We start from the raw sequence: 20,495 nt of genomic DNA, 5'->3' as shown, positions 1-20,495 counted from the left end.
GCTGGTCAGCCTCTCACATCGGGTTTGAGGAATTTTGGCCCATTCGTCCTTACAGAACTGCTTAAATTCAGTGGCATTTTGAGGGCTTCCTTGCATGGACAGCTCGCTTCAGGTCCTACCACAACATTTCGATGGGGTTTATGTCCGGACGTAGACTAGGCCATTCTAAAACGCGGAATTTCTTCTTCTGCAGCCATTCTTCTGTAGATCCTAAACATACAAGCAGATCTTTGGCTTGCTGCATGACCCACTTTCACTGAAGCTTCAGCTCACAGACTAATGTCCTGACATTCTCCAATAGAATGATGGCAAGCTGTCCAGGTCCTTAGGCAGCAAAGCAGCCCAAACTATCACATTCCCACCACTTTGTTTGACGGTTGGGATGAGGTTCTTTTGCTCGAAAGCAGTGTTTGGTTTTCGCCAAACATAACATTTCTCATTTAGACCTAAAAGTTCTACCTTTTGTCTCATCTATCAAGAATATTGTTCCAGAAGTTTTGTGGATCATCTATGTGCTCTTTGGCGAACTTCAGACGGGCAGCAATGTTCTTTTTAGAGAGCAGCGGTTTCCTCCTGGCTATCCTTCCATGAACACCCTTCTTGTTCAGTTTTTTTCTGATATTTGAATCATGAACACTCACATTAGCCGAGGCGAGAGTGACCGGCAGATCCTTGGATGTTTTTCTGGGGTTCTTTGTGACTTCCTGGATGATTTGCCGGTTTGTTCTTGGAGAGATTTTGGTATGCCGGCTGCTCCTGGGTAGAGTGACCACAAGGTACTTCCCTTGACCCTGACACCCCAACCACCAGCGCAGCACCCAGTAATCACAAAGCAAGAATATATGCAAAATGCAAGCTCAAAAGAGCAAAGTCAAAGGAGTCTATAGGTAGTATTAAGGATCAAACCATCAGGATCACTGTCAACACGTCTCTTTTTTTCCCTCTTTCTCCTGTCCCATGCGGGCTGCTGAATAAATATATGAAAAATATGAATATATTTTGCATATATTCTTGCTTTGTGATTACTGGGTGCTGTGGTGTCGGGGTCAAGGGAAGTACCTTGTTGTCCTTACGGACCTGAGGGAACGGCCTGAGGAAGGGGTCTTTCCCCGAAACGTTGCTCCCCTGATTACCCTCCCCCCCTCACCATTTTTGTTTACTTTCCCCCCCACTCTCCTTGTCTATTGTCTATCCCACTCCCTGTCCTTGTGTTCCTTTACCCCTACCACCTTGTTTGTAGGATCCTTGGTTACCCGCTTGTGCAACATCACTCCAAGTTTTGTTATATTATCTTGAGCTTACATTAAATTATTTACTTTTGTGGTGTATACCCAATTTTGTTCATTTTTCTCTTAAGTCAGTGAGTGCTGGAACTCTAGTTCAGCGTTTCCCAAATGGTGGGTCGCGACCCGGCACCGGGCCACGGCACCAAAATTGCCGGGTCGCAGCGAGGCTGGCCGCGCGGTGTTTCCTCCCAGCCCCTGCCGCTCGAGTTAAAAAAAATAGCAGCGATTCCCCCCGCGGTCCCGCGCGCATGCACAGGGCAAGCCGGGACCTCCAACATGGGACGGAGGAGGAAGTACCAGCTCCTCTGCGGCCTGCTTCCTCCCGCGACCCGCTTCCAGAGCTCACCTCCCGCGACCCGCTTCCAGAGCTCACCTCCCGTGGCACCCCCTCCCGAGCCCACCTCCCGTGGCACCCCCTCCCGAGCCCACCTCCCGGGGCACCCCCTCCCGAGCCCACCTCCTGGGGCACTCCCTCCCGATCTCACCTCCCGTGCCACCCCCTCCCGTGCCCCCAAGCCCACCTCCTATGCCCCCAAGCCCACCTCCCGTCCCGGGCAGCAGGGGATATCGGGGGCAGCAGGGGAAAGCGTCCGGCGGCAAGGTAAGTCATCCCACCCACCCAGTCACTGTCACCCACCCAGTCACTGTCACCCACCCAGTCACTGTCACCCAGTCACTGTCCCCCACCCAGTCACTGTCACCCACCCAGTCACTGTCACCCACCCACCCAGTCACTGTCACCCACCCACCCAGTCACTGTCACCCAGTCACTGTCACCCACCCAGTCACTGTCACCCACCCACCCAGTCACTGTCACCCACCCAGTCACTGTCACCCAGTTACTGTCACCCACCCAGTCACTGTCACCCACCCAGTCACTGTCACCCACCCACCCAGTCACTGTCAAAACTGTCACCCACCCACCCAGTCACTGTCACCCACCCACCCAGTCACTGTCAAGTCACTGTCACCCACCCAGTCACTGTCACCCACCCACCCAGTCACTGTCACCACCCACCCAGTCACTGTCACCCACCCATCCAGTCACTGTCACCCACCCACCCAGTCACTGTCACCCACCCACCGAGTCACTGTCAGCCACCCAGTCACTGTCAGCCACCCAGTCACTGTCAGCCACCCAGTCACTGTCACCCACCCAGTCACTGTCACCCACCCAGTCACTGTCACCCACCCAGTCACTGTCACCCACCCAGTCACTGTCACCCACCCAGTCACTGTCACCCACCCAGTCACTGTCACCCACCCACCCACCCAATCACTGTCACCCACCCACCCAGTCACTGTCACCCACCCAGTCACTGTCAAGTCACGGTCACCCACCCAGTCACTGTCACCCACCCAGTCACTGTCACCCACCCAGTCACTGTCAAAGTCACTGTCACCCAGTCACTGTCACCCACCCAGTCACTGTCACCCACCCAGTCACCCAGTCACTGTCACCCACCCACCCAGTCACTGTCACCCACCCAGTCACTGTCACCCACCCAGTCACTGTCACCCACCCACCCAGTCACTGTCACCCACCCAGTCACTGTCACCCACCCACCCAATCACTGTCACCCACCCACCCAGTCACTGTCACCCACCCACCCAGTCACTGTCAAGTCACTGTCACCCACCCAGTCACTGTCACCCACCCACCCAGTCACTGTCAAAGTCAGTGTCACCCAGTCACTGTCACTGTCACCCACCCAGTCACTGTCACCCACCCACCCAGTCACTGTCAAAGTCACTGTCACCCACCCAATCACTGTTACTGTCACCCACCCAGTCACTGTCACCCACCCAGTCACTGTCAAAGTCACTGTCACCCACCCAGTCACTGTCACCCACCCAGTCACTGTCACTGTCACCCACCCACCCACTGTCTCCCACCCAGTCACTCACCCACCATCTCCAACACACCCACCCAGTCACTGCCTCCCACCCAAGTGTCCCAGTCCCCCTCCCTGTCCCCCATCCCCCCTACCCAGTCCCCCCTCCCACCCAGTCCCCCCTCCCACCCACCCAGTCCCAGTCACCCCTCCCACCCACCCAGTCCCAGTCACCCCTCCCACCCACCCAGTCCCAGTCACCCCTCCCACCCACCCAGTCACCCCTCCCACCTACCCAGTCCCCCCTCCCACCCACCCACCCAGTCCCGACCCAGTCCCCCCTCCCACCCACCCAGTACCTGCCCCCCCCCTCCAGTCACTCACATCCGTCATTGCCTGTAATTCACTGTTTGTGTCTGTGTGCGTATAGGGGAGAGCGAGTGTGTGTGTGTGTGTGTGTATCAGGGGCTGTGTGTGTGTGTATCTGTATCAGTGTCTGTGTGTGTGTATCAGAGTGTGTGTGTATCAGTGGCTGTGTGTGTGTGTGTATCTGTATCAGTGTCTGTGTGTGTGTGTGTGTATATATCAGTGTGTGTGTTTGTGTGTGTGTGTATCAGTATCACTGTGTGTCTGTGTATCAATGTCTGTGTGTATCAGTGTGTGTGTGTATCAGTGTGTGTGTGTATCAGTGTGTGTGTGTGTATCAGTGTCCGTGTGTGTGTGTATCAGTGTCTGTGTGTATGTATCATTGTCTGTGTGTGTGTAGCAGTGTCTGTGTGTGTGTGTAGCAGTGTCTCTGTGTGTGTATCAGTGTGTGTGTGTAGCAGTGTCTCTGTGTGGCTGCGTGTGTGTGTGTGTGTCAGTGGCTGCGTGTGTGTTTATCAGTGACTGTGTGTGTATCAGTGGCTACGTGTGTCAGTGGCTGCGTGTGTCAGTGGCTGTGTGTGTATCAGTGAATGTGTGTGTATCAGTGGCTGTGTGTGTGTCTGTGCAGGCCCTATAGGCGATAACATTTTTAGTGGGTCACGAAGGAGAAGTTCAAAAATAACCGGGTCACGGAAAAAAAAGTTTGGGAAACCCTGCTCTAGTTAATAGTAAACCAGAAGATATCCAGGCACTTTAGTGGTCTGAGGTGGGACCGGAACATCGACCCTCATTTAATAAGCGCATTTTATATTTCATGAAGACCCCTGAAGTGCCTGGATATCTTCTTGCTTACCATACAAGTTGTGGTACATATGTACGGAAATAAACCTTACAGAAGTATTGCACACCAAGGCTGCGGCCAGGCTGGCAGCGTGTGCGCTGGCGCTCGAGCGCCGTGACGTCATGCGCTCTGCTTGGCCGTGCGATTCCTGGCTAGCTTGTTGCGCATGTGTCGGGGGGGGCATGACCATGATGTCACGGAGTTGGTTCGCCCTCATTGGGCGGACCGCTCACGTGACGCGCCAGCGAGCAGCATAAACCAATTTACTTGTCTCTGCAAGCAGCTAAGCGCCGTGCGCTCACGGGCACCCGCAAGCGTGCTCACGCTGGCCACACACATTGTTGCAATGTTTCCTCATGACAAGCGCAAGCGCGCCCGCTCATCACCCTGGCCGCAGCCTTAGGTCTATTTACTAAAGTTCTGTGGTTGCAAAATGGGCGAAACCAATGGAAATTAATTGTATAAGTATGTATATTTTTTATACATTTACAATGCCAACAATGTACTGTATGCAGTGCTTTACAAAGAGGCAATACAATACAGGGAATTATAATAGCAGTTCAACAACAAAAACACCAGACAATATGAAAAGAAATGCCTGCCCCGGAGAGCTTACAATCTAAGTGGTATGTTAGGAGACATAGGCCTCGGCCAGGGTTCCTGCTGGCGTGCGGAGGCGCGCTGAGGCTCAGGGAAAGCGGGTGCTTTCCCTGGCCTTAGACAGCGTGCCGTCCGGGGGCGTGTCGGCGGGCGGGCCAGTGACGTCACGGAGCTGGTTCGCCCTCATTGGGCGAACCGCTCACGTGACCGGCCCTGCGCGCCGGCAAGCGCTTGATTTTAAAATTTACCTAAGACCTACGCTTCCGCAAGCGCGAGCCCCTGCTAAAGCCGCTCTCATTGCGGCTGTAGGGGCTCACTGGTAAGTACCAGCGCGCCTCAGCACGGTTCAGCGCATAAGCGCTGACCATGCCGAGGCCTTAGAGAGACAGCAGGTGCAGGGGTAAATGCAGTACGTGTGTGTTTCTCTCACGGTAGCCATGAGTCAAGAACACTCAAGGTGAGTTAAAGGGTGTGACGTAAACGTGGGGAGAGAAGGTGCTTGGCATATACTGAGTGTGAGGGAGTCCCCCAGGTAAGAGACAGTGAGGGGAAAATGTTTCGGGTGAGAGAGCGCTGTAGAGGTGAAAGGGGTGGAAAGGAGATCATTATAGACAGAGAGCAGGGGCATAGCGAGAGATCAGGGGCTGATATCCGGGCGCGTTGAGAGCCTCTGAGCTAGTTACAACTTTGTGGGTGATCTGAAACTCGATGGGAAGTCAGGAGAAGGATTAAAGAAGGAGATTAGCAGACCTTGCACTGGGCAAAAGAGAGAGGATTCTAGCTTCAACATTTTGGATAGCTTGCAAAGGAGAAAGTTGTGAAGCGTAGAGACCGGTTAGTGGGTTACAATAACCTAGACAGGAGAGGATAGGGACACGCGTTAGAGTTTTAGCAGTGAGGTACTGTGACAGAGGAAGGAAAGGGCGGACTTTGGCATTCTTACAGAAGAAGACATCGGTTTTATCCACCGAGTGACTGTGAATAGACAAGGGAACAGTTAAATGTCGGGTGACAGGATAGATGGTGGTTTACTGTGATGGGAAAAGTGAATATTGGGTCAGCTCTATAAGGAAATAGATGGTTTAAGATGAAATTGCAACCATTTAATCAAAGAAAAAACTCTGATAGCTTTCAATGGGATTCTCTTTCTCTGTAAATATACTGTAAATATACTGCTGTGTATCGGGGCTGGTTTTGCAGCCAGGAAACTTCAGTACGTAATCCCCTTAAAGTCTTTGTGAACAACGATATTCCTATTTCATCAGTGTACGAATGGAAAACGGTAGGCAATATTCAGAGCAAAACCCTTTGTGAGGACTAAACTATTAAGCTTTTCCCTCTAAATCAGGACTCCATAATAATAATAATAATAAAACTGTTTTTATTGCTGACACCTTATTGCAGCGTTGTATTCCTTTACAGCCAAGAAGGATAAAGAAAAATATAAATCTGTGTTGGTAGAATAAAACCCCAATAAATTCCCCCCCTCCCCCCTTCCCTAAGGGAGATGTGTCCGCTACCTGGTGTTTGTGGTGCTCACCTGTAGGTTTCTCGGGAGCTCTGAGCGTCCGCCGTTGGTATTGGGGATCTACAGGTCAGGCTTTTGTGGTTTATCTTCTATCCCTTTGGTGCAGCGCCTCCCTCCTCCAGGGGCCTATCATAGATAGGAGCAGTCCCTGCAGGAAACTCTCTTCTTCCCCCTGAATAACTCATACTCAGGGAGGATAAAACAATAGATCACATCATATTATATATTCTCCTAATCCCTGGAGCAAACACAAGAGACCCCCCTTAGCTCCCTTACCCCCTGATGGCATAAGGGGAACCAGCTCCCACTCCCCCTGAGGGAGGGGAGAGAAGAACCAGATCCCTGGCTCAGCACACTAATCTGAGCTGCAGCCCGTTTTTATTACCAGGGGAGGGTCCCAGGTCTTGGCCCCGGTTGGTGGGCAGCACCTCGGCTGTGGGCCCACCCCCTGCTGTAATTACTGGGGAGTTGGTTACTGCAGCAAGAACACAAGGGATTAACCCCAAAACTGCCTGCACTGGTACCAGGGCCTATATGTTAGGGCAGAGGATTTTAGGAGCCAGGCAACTTATGGCTTACTTATATGGCTACAAATATAATCCAAATAAATCTGCCAGGTGAGGATCGATGTGACCATATCCACGGAATCTGTAATATAACCCCCTGTGAGGAATGTGTGTCATGTGTAGCCACGGTTTCGGGCTACAAAGTGTGCGACACGCTGCATCAGCGCTTAGTGAATCCCAGCCACGTTTCCATATCCGGGCCAAACATTTAATTAAAACAGGAAGAAAATAGAGTGGGAGACGAGAGAGAACAGGAAAAGAGAATGCGCAGGTAATGGCCTGACTGGGGATAGCTCCACCTTTCCCTGTAACATGGTGTAAGATATGGGGGAATCCGAAGAAGCAGGTAATATAGGTCAAATACGTACATCAAGTCTAAAATCAACCTAGATGAAGGGAAACGGGTGAAAGACTAGGTTTCATGTGTTTCCTTCCCACTATTGGGATGGTTGGATATTTAAAAAGTTATGGTGGGTAAAAAAGTGACAAAAACCCTCCACCGTACAGTAAATAAAAACACCACTTGTGGGTACATTTGCATGTCTCAGACTTATCTGCAACCCTGTCTTGCCCAATTATCGCTTTGCATAAGTGCTTTCACTGCAGCCAGGGATTCTGGGTAATGACATGCAAATGAGCACAGTGTGTCACGCTTATGGTTGGATACAAATACAGCATATGAGGGATGAAGATAACTATGTGAGTGCAGAGATGAATATTTGCAGCTGGTTTTGGTGAATAACGGTGACCGGCGTTCTTGCCGTATCTGCTTCTGTAATCCTTTTACTGTCCATGGAAAGTCTCAGAAAATATTTCCCCAGTTTAGACACCAGAAATGTTTGACACCGCAGAGGGGTTTTCTTCACCTGGTGCCGAGAAATAGCTTGTATTCATCATTTGACATGGTGCATTACATCCATTTTTCAAGGTAGTTATTTCAGTGAAATGAAGCACAAATAATGTGTTTTTCATACTCCCTGGGAAGTAATATTGCATTGTGTAATTGCCAAGCCTCTCGGTGTTTGAAACTGCCTTTTCAGTTAGTGGGTGCAGTCAGGGCTGCCAACAGAAGTCTTGATGTCCAGCACAAATTAAAGTGGCAGACCCCCACTGTTAATCCTCCCACCAAGTTGCAGTGGGGGTCTCTGAAGGGGGTGTGAGAACAAGATATTGGGGTTGGGTGGGGGAGGGAAGGAGATAAGTACATGGGGGGTAGAGGAGAGAGGGGAGGAGACATGAGAGGAATAGGGGGGAAGAGAGTAAAGGAGCCCACCTGCTGCCTTGGAGGATGAGGGGGCCTATTAGAAGTCTATGGATGGGGCCTGCAGAGGCTACCCACAGAGGTGCCTTTCAGGTGGGCCTGTATGGACCTCCAGCACGCTCCCTTTAACAAGCACCTCAGCAGACACTCTCCAGCAGCCTCTGTCTGACAACACCCTCCAGGAGGCCATCTCTGGGCATTTGGCCACATGTTAGGGTTGCTGACTGGGTGCCGGGCTCCTTTACTCACTGGGCCCGGGAATGTAACCCCAGCTGTCTCCCCTGTCGGCGACCCTGGGTGCAGGTAATTTAACCTAACCCCGCAGTAGCCTGCACGGCAAGGACCTTCCTCTCAATTAGTAACCAGATTTCTCTATTCACATTTGCTGTGGTTAGAATAGGGTTTCTTCGGAAACTCAGTACTGCATAAACACATACAGTCGGGGTACACAATGGTTCTGTATCGAGGAGGGGAAATGAAGGCACTAGGTGTGCATACTAGTCGTTAATTTCCGTAAATTATGTTTCATCAAAAGCGCTTGCCTTCTGTGGTAACACCCTTATTTTCCACCTTTCCCACCGGTTACCATGTTTAATATTGGTTTTAGGTTCTAAATGTAATTTTTTTGTTTTTATAGGTTTCAAAAGACTTTAACCCGCGCCTCTCCGACACATCGCCATCCCGTGCCCGCTCCTCGGAGAGACCACGTGATCGCGGCGTTACTGCCGTCCCGTGCCCGCTCCTCGGAGAGACCACGTGATCGCGGCGTTACTGCCGTCCCGTGCCCGCTCCTCGGAGAGACCACGTGATCGCGGCGTTACTGCCGTCCCGTGCCCGCTCCTCGGAGAGACCACGTGATCGCGGCGTTACTGCCGTCCCGTGCCCGCTCCTCGGAGAGACCACGTGATCGCGGCGTTACTGCCGTCCCGTGCCCGCTCCTCGGAGAGACCACGTGATCACGGCGTTACTGCCGTCCCGTGCCCGCTCCTCGGAGAGACCACGTGATCGCGGCGTTACTGCCGTCCCGTGCCCGCTCCTCGGAGAGACCACGTGATCGCGGCGTTACTCCCGTCCCGTGCCCGCTCCTCGGAGAGACCACGTGATCGCGGCGTTACTGCCATCCCGTGCCCGCTCCTCGGAGAGACCACGTGATCGCGGCGTTACTGCCGTTCCGTGCCCGCTCCTCGGAGAGACCACGTGATCGCGGCGTTACTGCCGTCCCGTGCCCGCTCCTCGGAGAGACCACGTGATCGCGGCGTTACTGCCGTCCCGTGCCCGCTCCTCGGAGAGACCACGTGATCGCGGCGTTACTGCCGTCCCGTGCCCGCTCCTCGGAGAGACCACGTGATCGCGGCGTTGCTGCTGTCGGGAACGGAAGCGGCGTCCCCTTCCTTTTCTCTGCCTGCTAGATCGGGGTTACAGTCTAACTGAGCGGGCGATGTGTGGGAATATACATACACACCTAGTGACCAACTCCAGTCCTCAAGAGCCGCCAAGAGGTCAGGTGTTAAAGATATCCCAGCTTCAGCACAGGTTGCTCAATCGGTCCCAGCTTCAGCACAGGGAGGCTCAGTCAGTCCCATATTCAGCACAGGTGGCTCAATCCGTTACAGCTTCAGCCACCTGTGCTGAAGCTGAGATATTGTTGAAACCTGACCTGTTGGGGGGTCTTGAGTACTGGACTTGAGCCCCTCTGCTTTAAGCTTGAAGGGGGGGGATAAAGGGGGGGAGGAGGTGAAGGGGGGGGGGGGGGGGGTAAGTGACAATGTATCCGGCGTCCGCTTGCTCCCCCGTCCGGTCGTTCCCCCGCTGTCTCGACCGGTCGGTCGTCCGTCCGCTCCCCCTCCGGAATCTTCCGTCTGCTGGGGATGTTCAGCAGATGGAGGCGCGTGCACGCGGCGGCCGCTCCCTCGCCCGCTCCCCCGCGGATCTGAGGCGGGAGGCAGCGTGTCTGCAATTGGTGTGCCCGCTCCCCCTCCTGGCTATCTACTCCCCCGCTTGGTCCCGGCCGGCCGCTTCCCGCTTATCTCCCGTTTGACCGATCCCCCGCTGACTCTACCGGCCGGGGGTGTGAGGCGGCGGGAGGCACAGGTGGTGTGAGGCGGTGGGCTGGTGGGAGGCGTGTGAGCTGGGAGGCAAGGCGGGAAGGGAGGCCGGAGGCGCAGGAGTTTGAGGCAGCGGGGAGGGGAGGCGCAGGGGTTTGAGGCCCCGGCGACAGAGGTGTGAGCGGGGAGGGGAGGCGCATGGGTTTGAGGTAGCGGGGAGGGGAGGTGCAGGGGTTTGAGGCCCCGGCGGCAGAGGTGTGAGCGAGGAGGGGAGGCGCATGGGTTTGAGGTAGCGGGGAGGGGAGGTGCAGGGGTTTGAGGCGGCGGCAGGAGTGTGAGCTGGGAGGGGAGGCGCAGGGCTTTGAGGCGGCGGCAGGGGTGTGAGCTGGGAGGCGCAGGTGTGAGGCGGCGGTTTAGTAACTTACCTGGCGCACATCGTGTGGTAGGCAGTCTTGGAGAGGAGCACGCGGTGTGAGGGTGGTGTGTGTGAGAGTGGGTCAGACTGCTGGAGCACACGGCCAATGAGAGCCGTGGGGGGCGGGGGGACTGATGAAGCAATCTGATTGGCCAGATGCTGAGTGACAGACCGACGGACCAATCAGATTGCCCATGAGCACAGCCAACATACAACGTTTTCAAAAATATATATATATAGATATATAGATTGGAGCCTATTCATTACTTTGCAGTAATGTCATTTCTATGTGAGAACGGCCGCAGGAGAGAGACCATTTACTTCTATACCCTTTTCACCCGCAAAAGCCCAGCGTGGCATGGCTCAGGGGAGGAGCTTTCTGGGTGGGACGTTCCGGGGGATGTCGCATCAGTCGGGCACAACATGCATGCGATGGGAACGTAGAATCAGGTCATTCTTATGCACGGAGATTTCTTAATGAATACGCGGAAACCCCCGAGTCTTACTGTGCCAAAGTGCATTCCACTTTCTCTATTTGTACTATTTTCATTGGAAATATCAGAGTTTAATCGGTCCCAGCTTCAGCACAGGTGGTTCAATCGGTCCCAGCTTCAGCACAGGTGGCTCAATCAGTCCCATCTTCAGCACAGGTGGTTCAATCGGTCCCAGCTTCAGCACAGGTGGCTCTATCATAGGCTCAGTCTTTGACTGATCCTATGATTGAGCCACCTGTGCTGAAGCCGGGATATCCTGAAAACCAGACTCTTGAGGGCTGAAGTTGGCCGCCCCTGCTCTTGACACAGGTCCTGCTAGGTGTGATATTTTTTCACGGGGAGATAGACTTCTCTGTAAAATGTCATGTATACCAGCGGGAGTCGCCAGCACTCTCACAATATCACGTATACCAGCGGGAGTCGCCAGCACTCTCACAATGTCACGTATTCCAGCGGGAGTCGCCAGCACTCTCACAATGTCACGTATACCAGCGGGAGTCGCCAGCACTCTCACAATGTCACGTATTCCAGCGGGAGTCGCCAGCACTCTCATAATATCACGTATACCAGCGGGAGTCGCCAGCACTCTCACAATGTCACGTATACCAGCGGGAGTCGCCAGCACTCTCACAATGTCACGTGACCACATAATGTATATTTCACTGGTGCAGCAGGATGTCGTTTTTCGCTAGTTATTCAAGGATATCCCAAAATGATTCTGTGTTGCATTATGATGCATAAATATGGAAGAGGGGGATTTATTTACCCTTTTCGGTGCATAGGGGGTTTAGGATTGGGTTCCAAGAAGAGGAAATGTATTAAAGAGGCAGTCCCAGGGGGCGAATTTTGTTGGCTATTTTTTTATTTTTCTACATCGGATGAAAAGGGGGTCTCCGGGGCGGAACCCCATTAATTTCAGCTCTGGGGACCCCCTGCTTCCGGGGATACTTACCTGGGAATTAGCTGCCGGTAGCCGTTCTCGTCAAGCAGGGATCTCGTAATGGCCACTGTTCAGATATTTCCTGGACTGCGGCCAATAGGAAGCTGTGACATCATAAGTGCGGCTTCCTATTGGCCCATCTGAGGTGGGAGCTTTAAACGTGAAAGTCCTGCTTGGCAAGCTGGGTCAGCTCACGGCACCTACCTCGGAGGTAAGTATCTCCAGAATTAGGGGGTCCCCGAGCTGAAATGAACGGGGTTCAGCTCCAGGGACCCCCTGCTTCAATTCTATATTTAAAAAAATTGCCACCTGTGGTTGCTTCTTTAAAGCAGCCGTCCAAGCTGCTGGGTTTTTTGTTGTAATTTTTCCCCCTTTAATACAGTATGTCCATCAATGCAAGCTACACACTGATCAGTAATTCAGATCCTTTCTCCTGTGATCAATGGACGAAGTTTTGGCTCGGGGATTCACTAAATGGCCGCCAGTGCAGCAAAGAGGACCAAAGATGCAGAGTTGTGTGGGGAAGATCATATGACAGGCAGTCACTAGATACAATTCGTGCACTGCTAGAGAGAGGACAGGGCTCAAAAAGGGGTGTGCCAGAGCCTTTTTCAGAAGAGGAAGGGGATGTGACTTTGTAAATGGTTGCTATAGAAACAACAAATGCTTGTTACATAACAATACTTTAAATATGCCATTCAGCTGTTTAATTAAAAAAAAAACCTACAAGTATTTTCTCATAGTACAGAACTGATTCATTAAATAACACACACGTGTAGGATAGTGCTGGGTCTGCAGCTTTAAGGGCCCTCCTAAGGCCGCGTTTATAGTGCCGGCGACGTCACGCTGCGGTCGCTGGAAAAATCTAATTGAGGTGACTTTCAGCGATCGCGACCAAGCCGTTGCACCGCGCTTACTATAAGCGCACGCGACGGCGGTAATGCATTTGTTTTGGCGCGGCGTTGTCGCTGCCGTCGGCACTTGAAGTGCAGCCTAATTAGTTCTACCAAATTCAATCTGCAATTCAAAACGCAATGCGGGTATAGTCCACTAGGTGGCACGTGAGGTACTGTTATACTAGATATGGGCATTATTTGATTTTTCCCTTAACAAACCATGTTGTGCTTTCAGTTGTGAAATCTGAATAAATGTATGTTATGGTTGAAGGGCAGAAATGAAGCTGAACATTTTTTTTTAAAGTCTCTTTATTTTTTTATTATGAAAATACTTTAGAGGTGAATCTCAAACCCAGTTATTTCCCTCCTTTCCCCGCCCAGCACAGGAAGGGTAGCTGCAGTACAGCCCATCTACAGGGAAGCAAAATGGGAGTCTAAATGTCCCGCCACTAGGAAGCCGGGTCGCGGGAGATTAAAATAACCAGGAGGTGCTGGCAGTCCCGGGGGGGGGGGGGGGCTCTCAGAAACAGGAGGCTCCCCACAGCTGTTAAATACAGCGCTTCAGCGCCGGGAAACCCCCTGCTGCTTGTGGGGTAATGGAGACTGCTCATTGGAAGCGGGTTTAATCGTTCATGACTCCGCTACGTTGAACTGCTCCTTTTAAAGCAAATAAATCAAAAATATATAACAAAAAAAGGGGAGCAAGAGGAAAAACAAAATCAATTTTTGCACAGTAAATTTTTTTAGAAAAAGGAACAAATATCACTTACAGTAAAAAAGGATCGTATAGATCCAGTCACCCGCTCTTCGAAAATGACATCTCCACAGAGAAGCGTCATTGAGACGCGAAACGCGTTGCGGTGAGGTCATCACGCAGCTACGTGAAACCGTGACGACAGAAACCCGGAAGCTGCCATCCCTTCAACTCCACGAGGACGCCAACTCCAAGCGGTTTCCTGCGCTTTTAGCAGCTGCGGGTTGGACTGCCTTCCCGATTACAGCTGGGACTGTGAGATTGGGGGGTCCTGTTTTTCGGGACCCGGTCCTCGGTGGAGGTTTCCTTTTCGAAGAGCGGATGACTGGGTCTATATGATCCTTTTTTACTGAAAATGATACCTGTTCCTTTTTCTAAAAATGTTATTGTGCTAAAATTGATGTTGTTTTTGTTTCTCCTCTCGCGCCCTTTTTTTGTTTTATATGTTTGGATTGACCCTGCTGATCATGGGAGGAGCAGCAGAGGGACAACTACCCCCGTTTCGAAGATATAAAGACGTTTGGGGCAGCGCGCACTATATCTTTTTTTCCCCCCTTTTAAGAGAGTACAGGGAAAACGGCGGTGCATCTGCTGCTGCTGCTTAAGATTGGAAACCACAAACTGCAAACCACAAAATATCCTAGGTGCAAAAATGTATTTTAGGGCATAGTAACAGCCAAAAAGAACACTCTGACGCGTTTCCCGTGGTATCCCACGCTTTATAACTCTTTGATAAAGCGTGGGATACCACGGGAAACGCGTCAGAGTGTTCTTTTTGGCTGTTACTATGCCCTAAAATAAATTTTTGCACCTAGGATATTTTGTGGTTTGCAGTTTGTGGTTTCCAATCTTAAGCAGCAGCAGCAGATGCACCGCCGTTTTCCCTGTACTCTCTTCAATTGTTCCTTGGTAGGAGCACGCAGGACAGGACCAGGATATCCCCAAGGTCAGCAGTGAGTAATCCATTTACTTCATTTATGTGATCAGTCCCACACACGGTTACCTAGACCACCACATAAGACTTACCTATATGGCTAGTGGCATAATCTATGGGAGTGTGTTTAACATTGGACTATCTGGAATCCTGAGTCTTATGAACTGTCCTATGCTATGAAGATGTTTATATTTTTATACCATGATCAAACATTGCCTACTCCTGGTTAGCATCACAAGTGGGAATTAACCCTCCCCTTCCCTTTCATGTTCCCCCCTTTTAAAGCTGCGGGGGATTCCTGCTGGTCACTGACTAATGTGGGCTGCCTTCTTATTTTCCAGGTGTTGGAGAAATATCACAACACACCCATGAGCCACAAGGAAATCCTGCAAGTCATCCAGCGGGAAGGGCTGAAGGAAATCAGGTTAGTTCCGACCCGTTTGCATATCTCTGATCTGACAACCCAAGGTCATGGTGATACAGTAGTGCAGGAAGGGACAACTCAAGGGCCGCCAACAGGTCAGGTTTTCAAGATATCTCTGCTTCAGCACAGGTGGCTCAATGCTTGAGGCACCTGTGCGGAAGCAGGGGCTGATTGGGCCACCTGTGCTGAAGCAGTGTCTGATTGAGCCACCTGTGCTGAAGCTGGAATATCCTGAAACCTGACCTGTTGTTAGCTCTTGAGGTCTGGGGTTGACCCCCCCCCCCAACAGTAGCAGTATAAGTGTGAGTAATTATCGTGCAAACGTCACGCGTGTAGGCTCTACACCATTTCCCATTAAAGCAACAGTGCAAGTTTTATTGGCGTGGAAATCAAGTTAACCCCTTGAGTGCCACAGATGGTCAGCAATGCACACCGCAGCTTAGCCTTTAGTTTGTACAGTCCGTTTTGTTTCCGAATGTTGTTTAGGAATATTACAAACGGGAAACCCATCAGTGTATCTGCATGTCTTCTACAGGCCCCCAAATCCCGCCTCATCCCCTCATCGCATGTCACACAGGGATTACACTGCAAGGATTTGGGGCAATAACATAGCTACGGTCATTTGTGTTGAGGTTATTGCGAATATAACCTATAGTGCAATACAGAGTATCAAATAGGAATTCTTACCTACATGCTCGCTCCCAGCCACCCATCCTTGTGTGCCCATATAGTGATCAATGTGGGCACTAGCTGTACGTTGTAGGTATACCGTCAGCATCACAGCGGTGCAGGATTTAGGCCCATGTTTGTTGGGAGGTGCTAATCCATAAGCCACCATCTGGTACTGGAGGACGCCTTATTTCTGCCCGGGGCCAGTAACCTTGGATAAGCGGATATGTGACAGTGATACGCATGCATTGCGGTTATTTTCTCATTTGCATTTATAGCACAAATTCTGCCAATATACAGAGATTTATTTTTTCCTATTAAGATGACCTGAACTGGGGTCCCCTGGGGTAGCGGTGCTGTTTCCCCTGGGGTAGCGGGGCTCTGCCCCTGGGGTAGCGGGGCTGTGTCCCCCTGCAGTTTCCCAGAGACCCTTTATATAAAATAAGTACAAACATGTCTGTGGGACACTATATAGCGGGACACTATATAGCGGGACACTATATAGCGGGACACTATATAGCCACGGGTGTGATCCCAGTATGATCCCCTAGCATTGCAGTGAGAATGGCCGGTGCTGATCGTCTCTTTAAGTTACTTTTGTGGGGTTGGTTGAAATGTTAAACTCAAACAGTTGAGGATATAATTTGGCAAATTTGATGCAAATCTGTTTTGTGATGGCGGATTTTTAATTTCATTATAAAACAGAAATGGCGCTGGTCATAAATGTAATATCTTGGGCAGTTAGGTTTGATAGAAATGGATAAACTCTCCCCTGCACTGTTCTAATTACTGTTGGGTCCACATTAAATCACAAGCTACAGTATATGTAACACGAATGTGGCCTGCCGCGTGGATAAAACGGATTTACAGTGTATACATTATTTTTCCCTTCTCGCCCTGATCACACATATTTCATGGACTAAACATCCAGGATTCTGCCAACTACAAAGCAAAATAGTACATCAATATTTTTCCAGATAATCAGATCTAATGGCAAGTTGTGGTCATTTTCTAACCCGTTCTGCAGCTCTGCTCTGTTAGCCGCGTTCGCTGCTGAGGAAAGTACGGTGTAATGGGGAATGTGTGTCAGTGTGTTATGAAAGTACTGTGTAATGGGGAATGTGTGTCAGTCAGTGTGTTATTTGGAGTTAGACATTCAGGTTTACATTTAAAAGCTCTGCCAGTGAAAGATTTCATTGTAAATCAAACACGAAAAGTTATACAGAACGGGTTAGGTTCCCTCCCCTGTATATTTCCACAGGGAATATGCTGCTCAGTTGTACTGCACATTTGTTACATATCTTGTTTTTATTTTAAACTAGTGTTAGTAGATATAAATTATTAGTGTAACATTATTTATAATTGCCATGCTGTGATCAATATAATGACAAATCTGTGCTGCCTCAAATACATTTTTGGGTTGATACGTAGCAACTTATGAGGAGAGGCTAGCTAAATTAGATTTATTTACATTAGAAAAGAGGCATATAAGAGGGGATATGATAACTATATACAATTATCCGGGGATCGTACAAGGAGCTTTCAAAATAACTATTCATCCCACGGGCAGCACAAAGGACTCAGGGCATCCCTTTAGGTTGGAGGAAAGGAGATTTCACCCGCAACAAAGGAAAGGATTCTTTACAATAAGGGCAGTTACAGTGTGGGATTCATTACCCATGGAGACTGTGATGGCAGATACAATAGATATCTTCAAGAGAAGATTGCACATCTCTTTAGAAAGAAAAGGTATACAGGGATATAGCTGATAAGTATACATGGGAAGGATGTTGATCCAGGGAGTAATCTGATTGCTATTATTGGAGACAGGAAGGATTTTTTCCCAATTATGAGACAACATTGGATAATTTTCCATTGGTTTTTTTTGTGAACAGCTAACATAGGTATGCACAGCGCTAACTCGCCTGTCTCCTGCTCTTTCAATTAATATCTGATGTACGGCATATACTGTAGGAGTTAAGTGAACAGCTAACAAAAGTATGGGAACTGTCTGACTACAAATAACATTTATCTTTTGTGCCTCGTGTTAATTGAGCGGTGTCTGAGCGCAACTTAATTCTGTCAGGTGACTTCTTAGGCGTATATATGTAGAGACAGAGGGGGGTAGCAGCATCTGCTGGGTAGCAGGACGTGTCACTGCTGACCTCCTCTTCCTGCTCTATCTCTTGCCCTCTTGGCCCCACTCCCTCCCATCTCATCAAACCTCTTGCTCCTACTCTAATCCCTACTCTCACACATTTTGAACTTCCACATCCATCAAGCACGCAACAGTTATACCCTTAATCAAAAACAGCAAACTTGACCTTACCTGTCTCTCTAACTATCTGTCCTGCACGGTCTCTCTCCTGCCTTTTGCCTCTAAACGCCTTGTATTCTCTCACTTGATCCATTTTCTTACCTTCTGTTCTCTCATAGATCCTCTACAATCTGGCATCCGCACTGCTCACTCCACTGAAACAACCCTCACCAAAATAACTAATGACCTCCATGCTGCCAAAGACAGAGGTCATTACACTCTGCTCATATTACTCGACATCTCTGCAGCCTTTGATACTGTGAACCACCCTCTTCTCCTTCACATTCTCCATACTCTTGTTATCCATAACAAAGCTGTATCCTCAATCTTCTATTACCTCTCCCATCGTACTTTCAGTGTCTCATTTGCTAACCCCTCTTCCTCCTCAGCGTCTCTCCTGCTGAAATCCCTTTAATGAAGCATGTGGGTAGCTTCGCTGGCTGATACTATACATCTCGGATGCACTGACCGTGACCCCTTGCAGACGCACTTACCAGGACACCCTCCTACTGCCTCTGCAAGTTCTCCCTACTTTCCACTTAGATTGTAAGCTCTTCGGGGCAGGGACTCCTTTTCCTATTGTTACTTGTGTGCCTGAAACACTTATTCCCATTTTGAGTTGTGTATTACTGCTGGGAAGCGCTATGTACATGGATGGCGCTATATGAATAAAGATATACATACATCAAAATAGTGTAAATACAAATATAGGATAAGTATCGGTCGTCTAAATGTAAAATTGGTTGAACATGATGGACATATGTCTTTTTGCAACCTCATCTACTATAACTATGTAACTTCATTCTGCGCCAACACTATTAACAGACCTGAGGGTTTAGACCAAGTTGAACTTGGTGGACGATTTTGAGGTTTTTTTTTTTTGTTGGAGCACAGAAGCATTCATTTTGAGCATTATACTTGTACACCTCGCGCAGTTCATTTCTGTGCTCCAAACAAATGAAAAATAAAATTGTTATGCTAATGGTGCAGATTAAAAATTTCAGGTGAGTACACCAATTTTGCACCCCAAAAAAGCAGTGTGTGACACTTGGTACATAGGCCCCATAGTGTCCATGAGACAGGAGTGTATGTATATGTATCTATACGTCCTAGTCTAGCACCTTAAAGCAGGCTGACCCTTTATATGAGAGCACTGTGTATAACAAGTGCTGTGATTGACCCGACTTCCCCAGCTGTCCTGCAGTCCCACCATGGTCCTCTGTTCTAGGGGCCTCGATGGAGACCAGCAAGAGTTCCAGCATCAAGAGCATATTGGTAAACGATATTGCTGTGCTGTATAGACCGTTCCAGACCCAAGTATCATTTCTTTATTGTAGGCAAGGAGATGGTCCAACTTTGTTTTAGGTTTGTGAATTATGTTGCAAAGTTTCAGCTCACTGTATATCTAGTACAAGTATAAGCGTTCCAGGGATTGAATAACTTTATACTGTACGGAAACAGAATAAGCTCTGTCACTTTCCATGAACCCTAATAGTAACACTAGTGCAGGAAACAAGATCATTCTCTGTTCCTCCTATCTACTAGGAGTACCCCTAGCCAATGGGGCAGGTAAGGACCGTGTTTTACAACTTGCTGGAAAACCTTAGGCCCAATTTGATCTGTTTTTCCATACAGTTATCTGTTTTAATGTATGTCAGTCCAGTGCATGTTTAGTGGCGAGGATGCTCGCTAAAGGGTATTATCGTATCTTACTCATGGAGAATTTAGTTCCTAATTTTTATCTACTTTCACAATAAGTGTAAAGCTACATAGTGACAGTATTTGAGAACAGATGTTTTCAAACCCAATATAAGATTCATAATTAAACTTCAGTTTAAATATCGTTAGATTGATTGGCCATTTCATTAGAAAGGAAAGGGCAGTGGTAATTTCTGATCGGCAAAGGTAACTCAAGTTCCTCTCTCGTTACTTCACAACCAAGAAAGCAAATCCAAGTTCTCCACTGATGGTATCTCATGCAGACAAATGTTTTGTGATGGCCTAAACCAGGAGTGGCCAACTACAGTCATCAAGGGCCACCAACAGGTGAAGCAGGGATAACCTTAAAACCTGACCCGTTGGTGGCCCTTGTGGACTGGAGTTGGCCACCCCTGGCCTAAAGCAAGACCAAACTTAATCACAGAGTGGTTATGTGCCAAAGAGCTGCACAGGCTTAATACTCCTACAAAACCATACGTGCTGTATTTGGAAAAGGTAAAAACCTCTGGAATATTATACACACTGGTTCATATCTACTGAGACGGTTGTTCTGCTTGGGTTACTATGCACTGAATGGCAGATAACCACTGAGGAGATACCTAGTT

General features: G+C 49.6%; 1 protein-coding gene across 2 annotated transcripts in view; it reads left to right on the top strand.

Moving 5' to 3' along the window:
- The window catches only part of ASXL2 (ASXL transcriptional regulator 2), a 184,114-nt gene that overhangs the window by 38,875 nt on the left and 124,744 nt on the right, over positions 1-20,495 (top strand). For both annotated transcript variants that reach the window (XM_075595337.1, XM_075595336.1), the window contains exon 2: positions 15,103-15,185. In XM_075595337.1, coding sequence (XP_075451452.1) covers positions 15,103-15,185 — 83 coding nt within the window. The remainder of the gene's footprint in view (positions 1-15,102; positions 15,186-20,495) is intronic.

This window comes from Ascaphus truei, chromosome 4, assembly GCF_040206685.1.
Source record: "Ascaphus truei isolate aAscTru1 chromosome 4, aAscTru1.hap1, whole genome shotgun sequence".
Classification (NCBI taxonomy): domain Eukaryota; kingdom Metazoa; phylum Chordata; class Amphibia; order Anura; family Ascaphidae; genus Ascaphus; species Ascaphus truei.
This window is presented reverse-complemented; position numbering and strand designations above follow the sequence as displayed.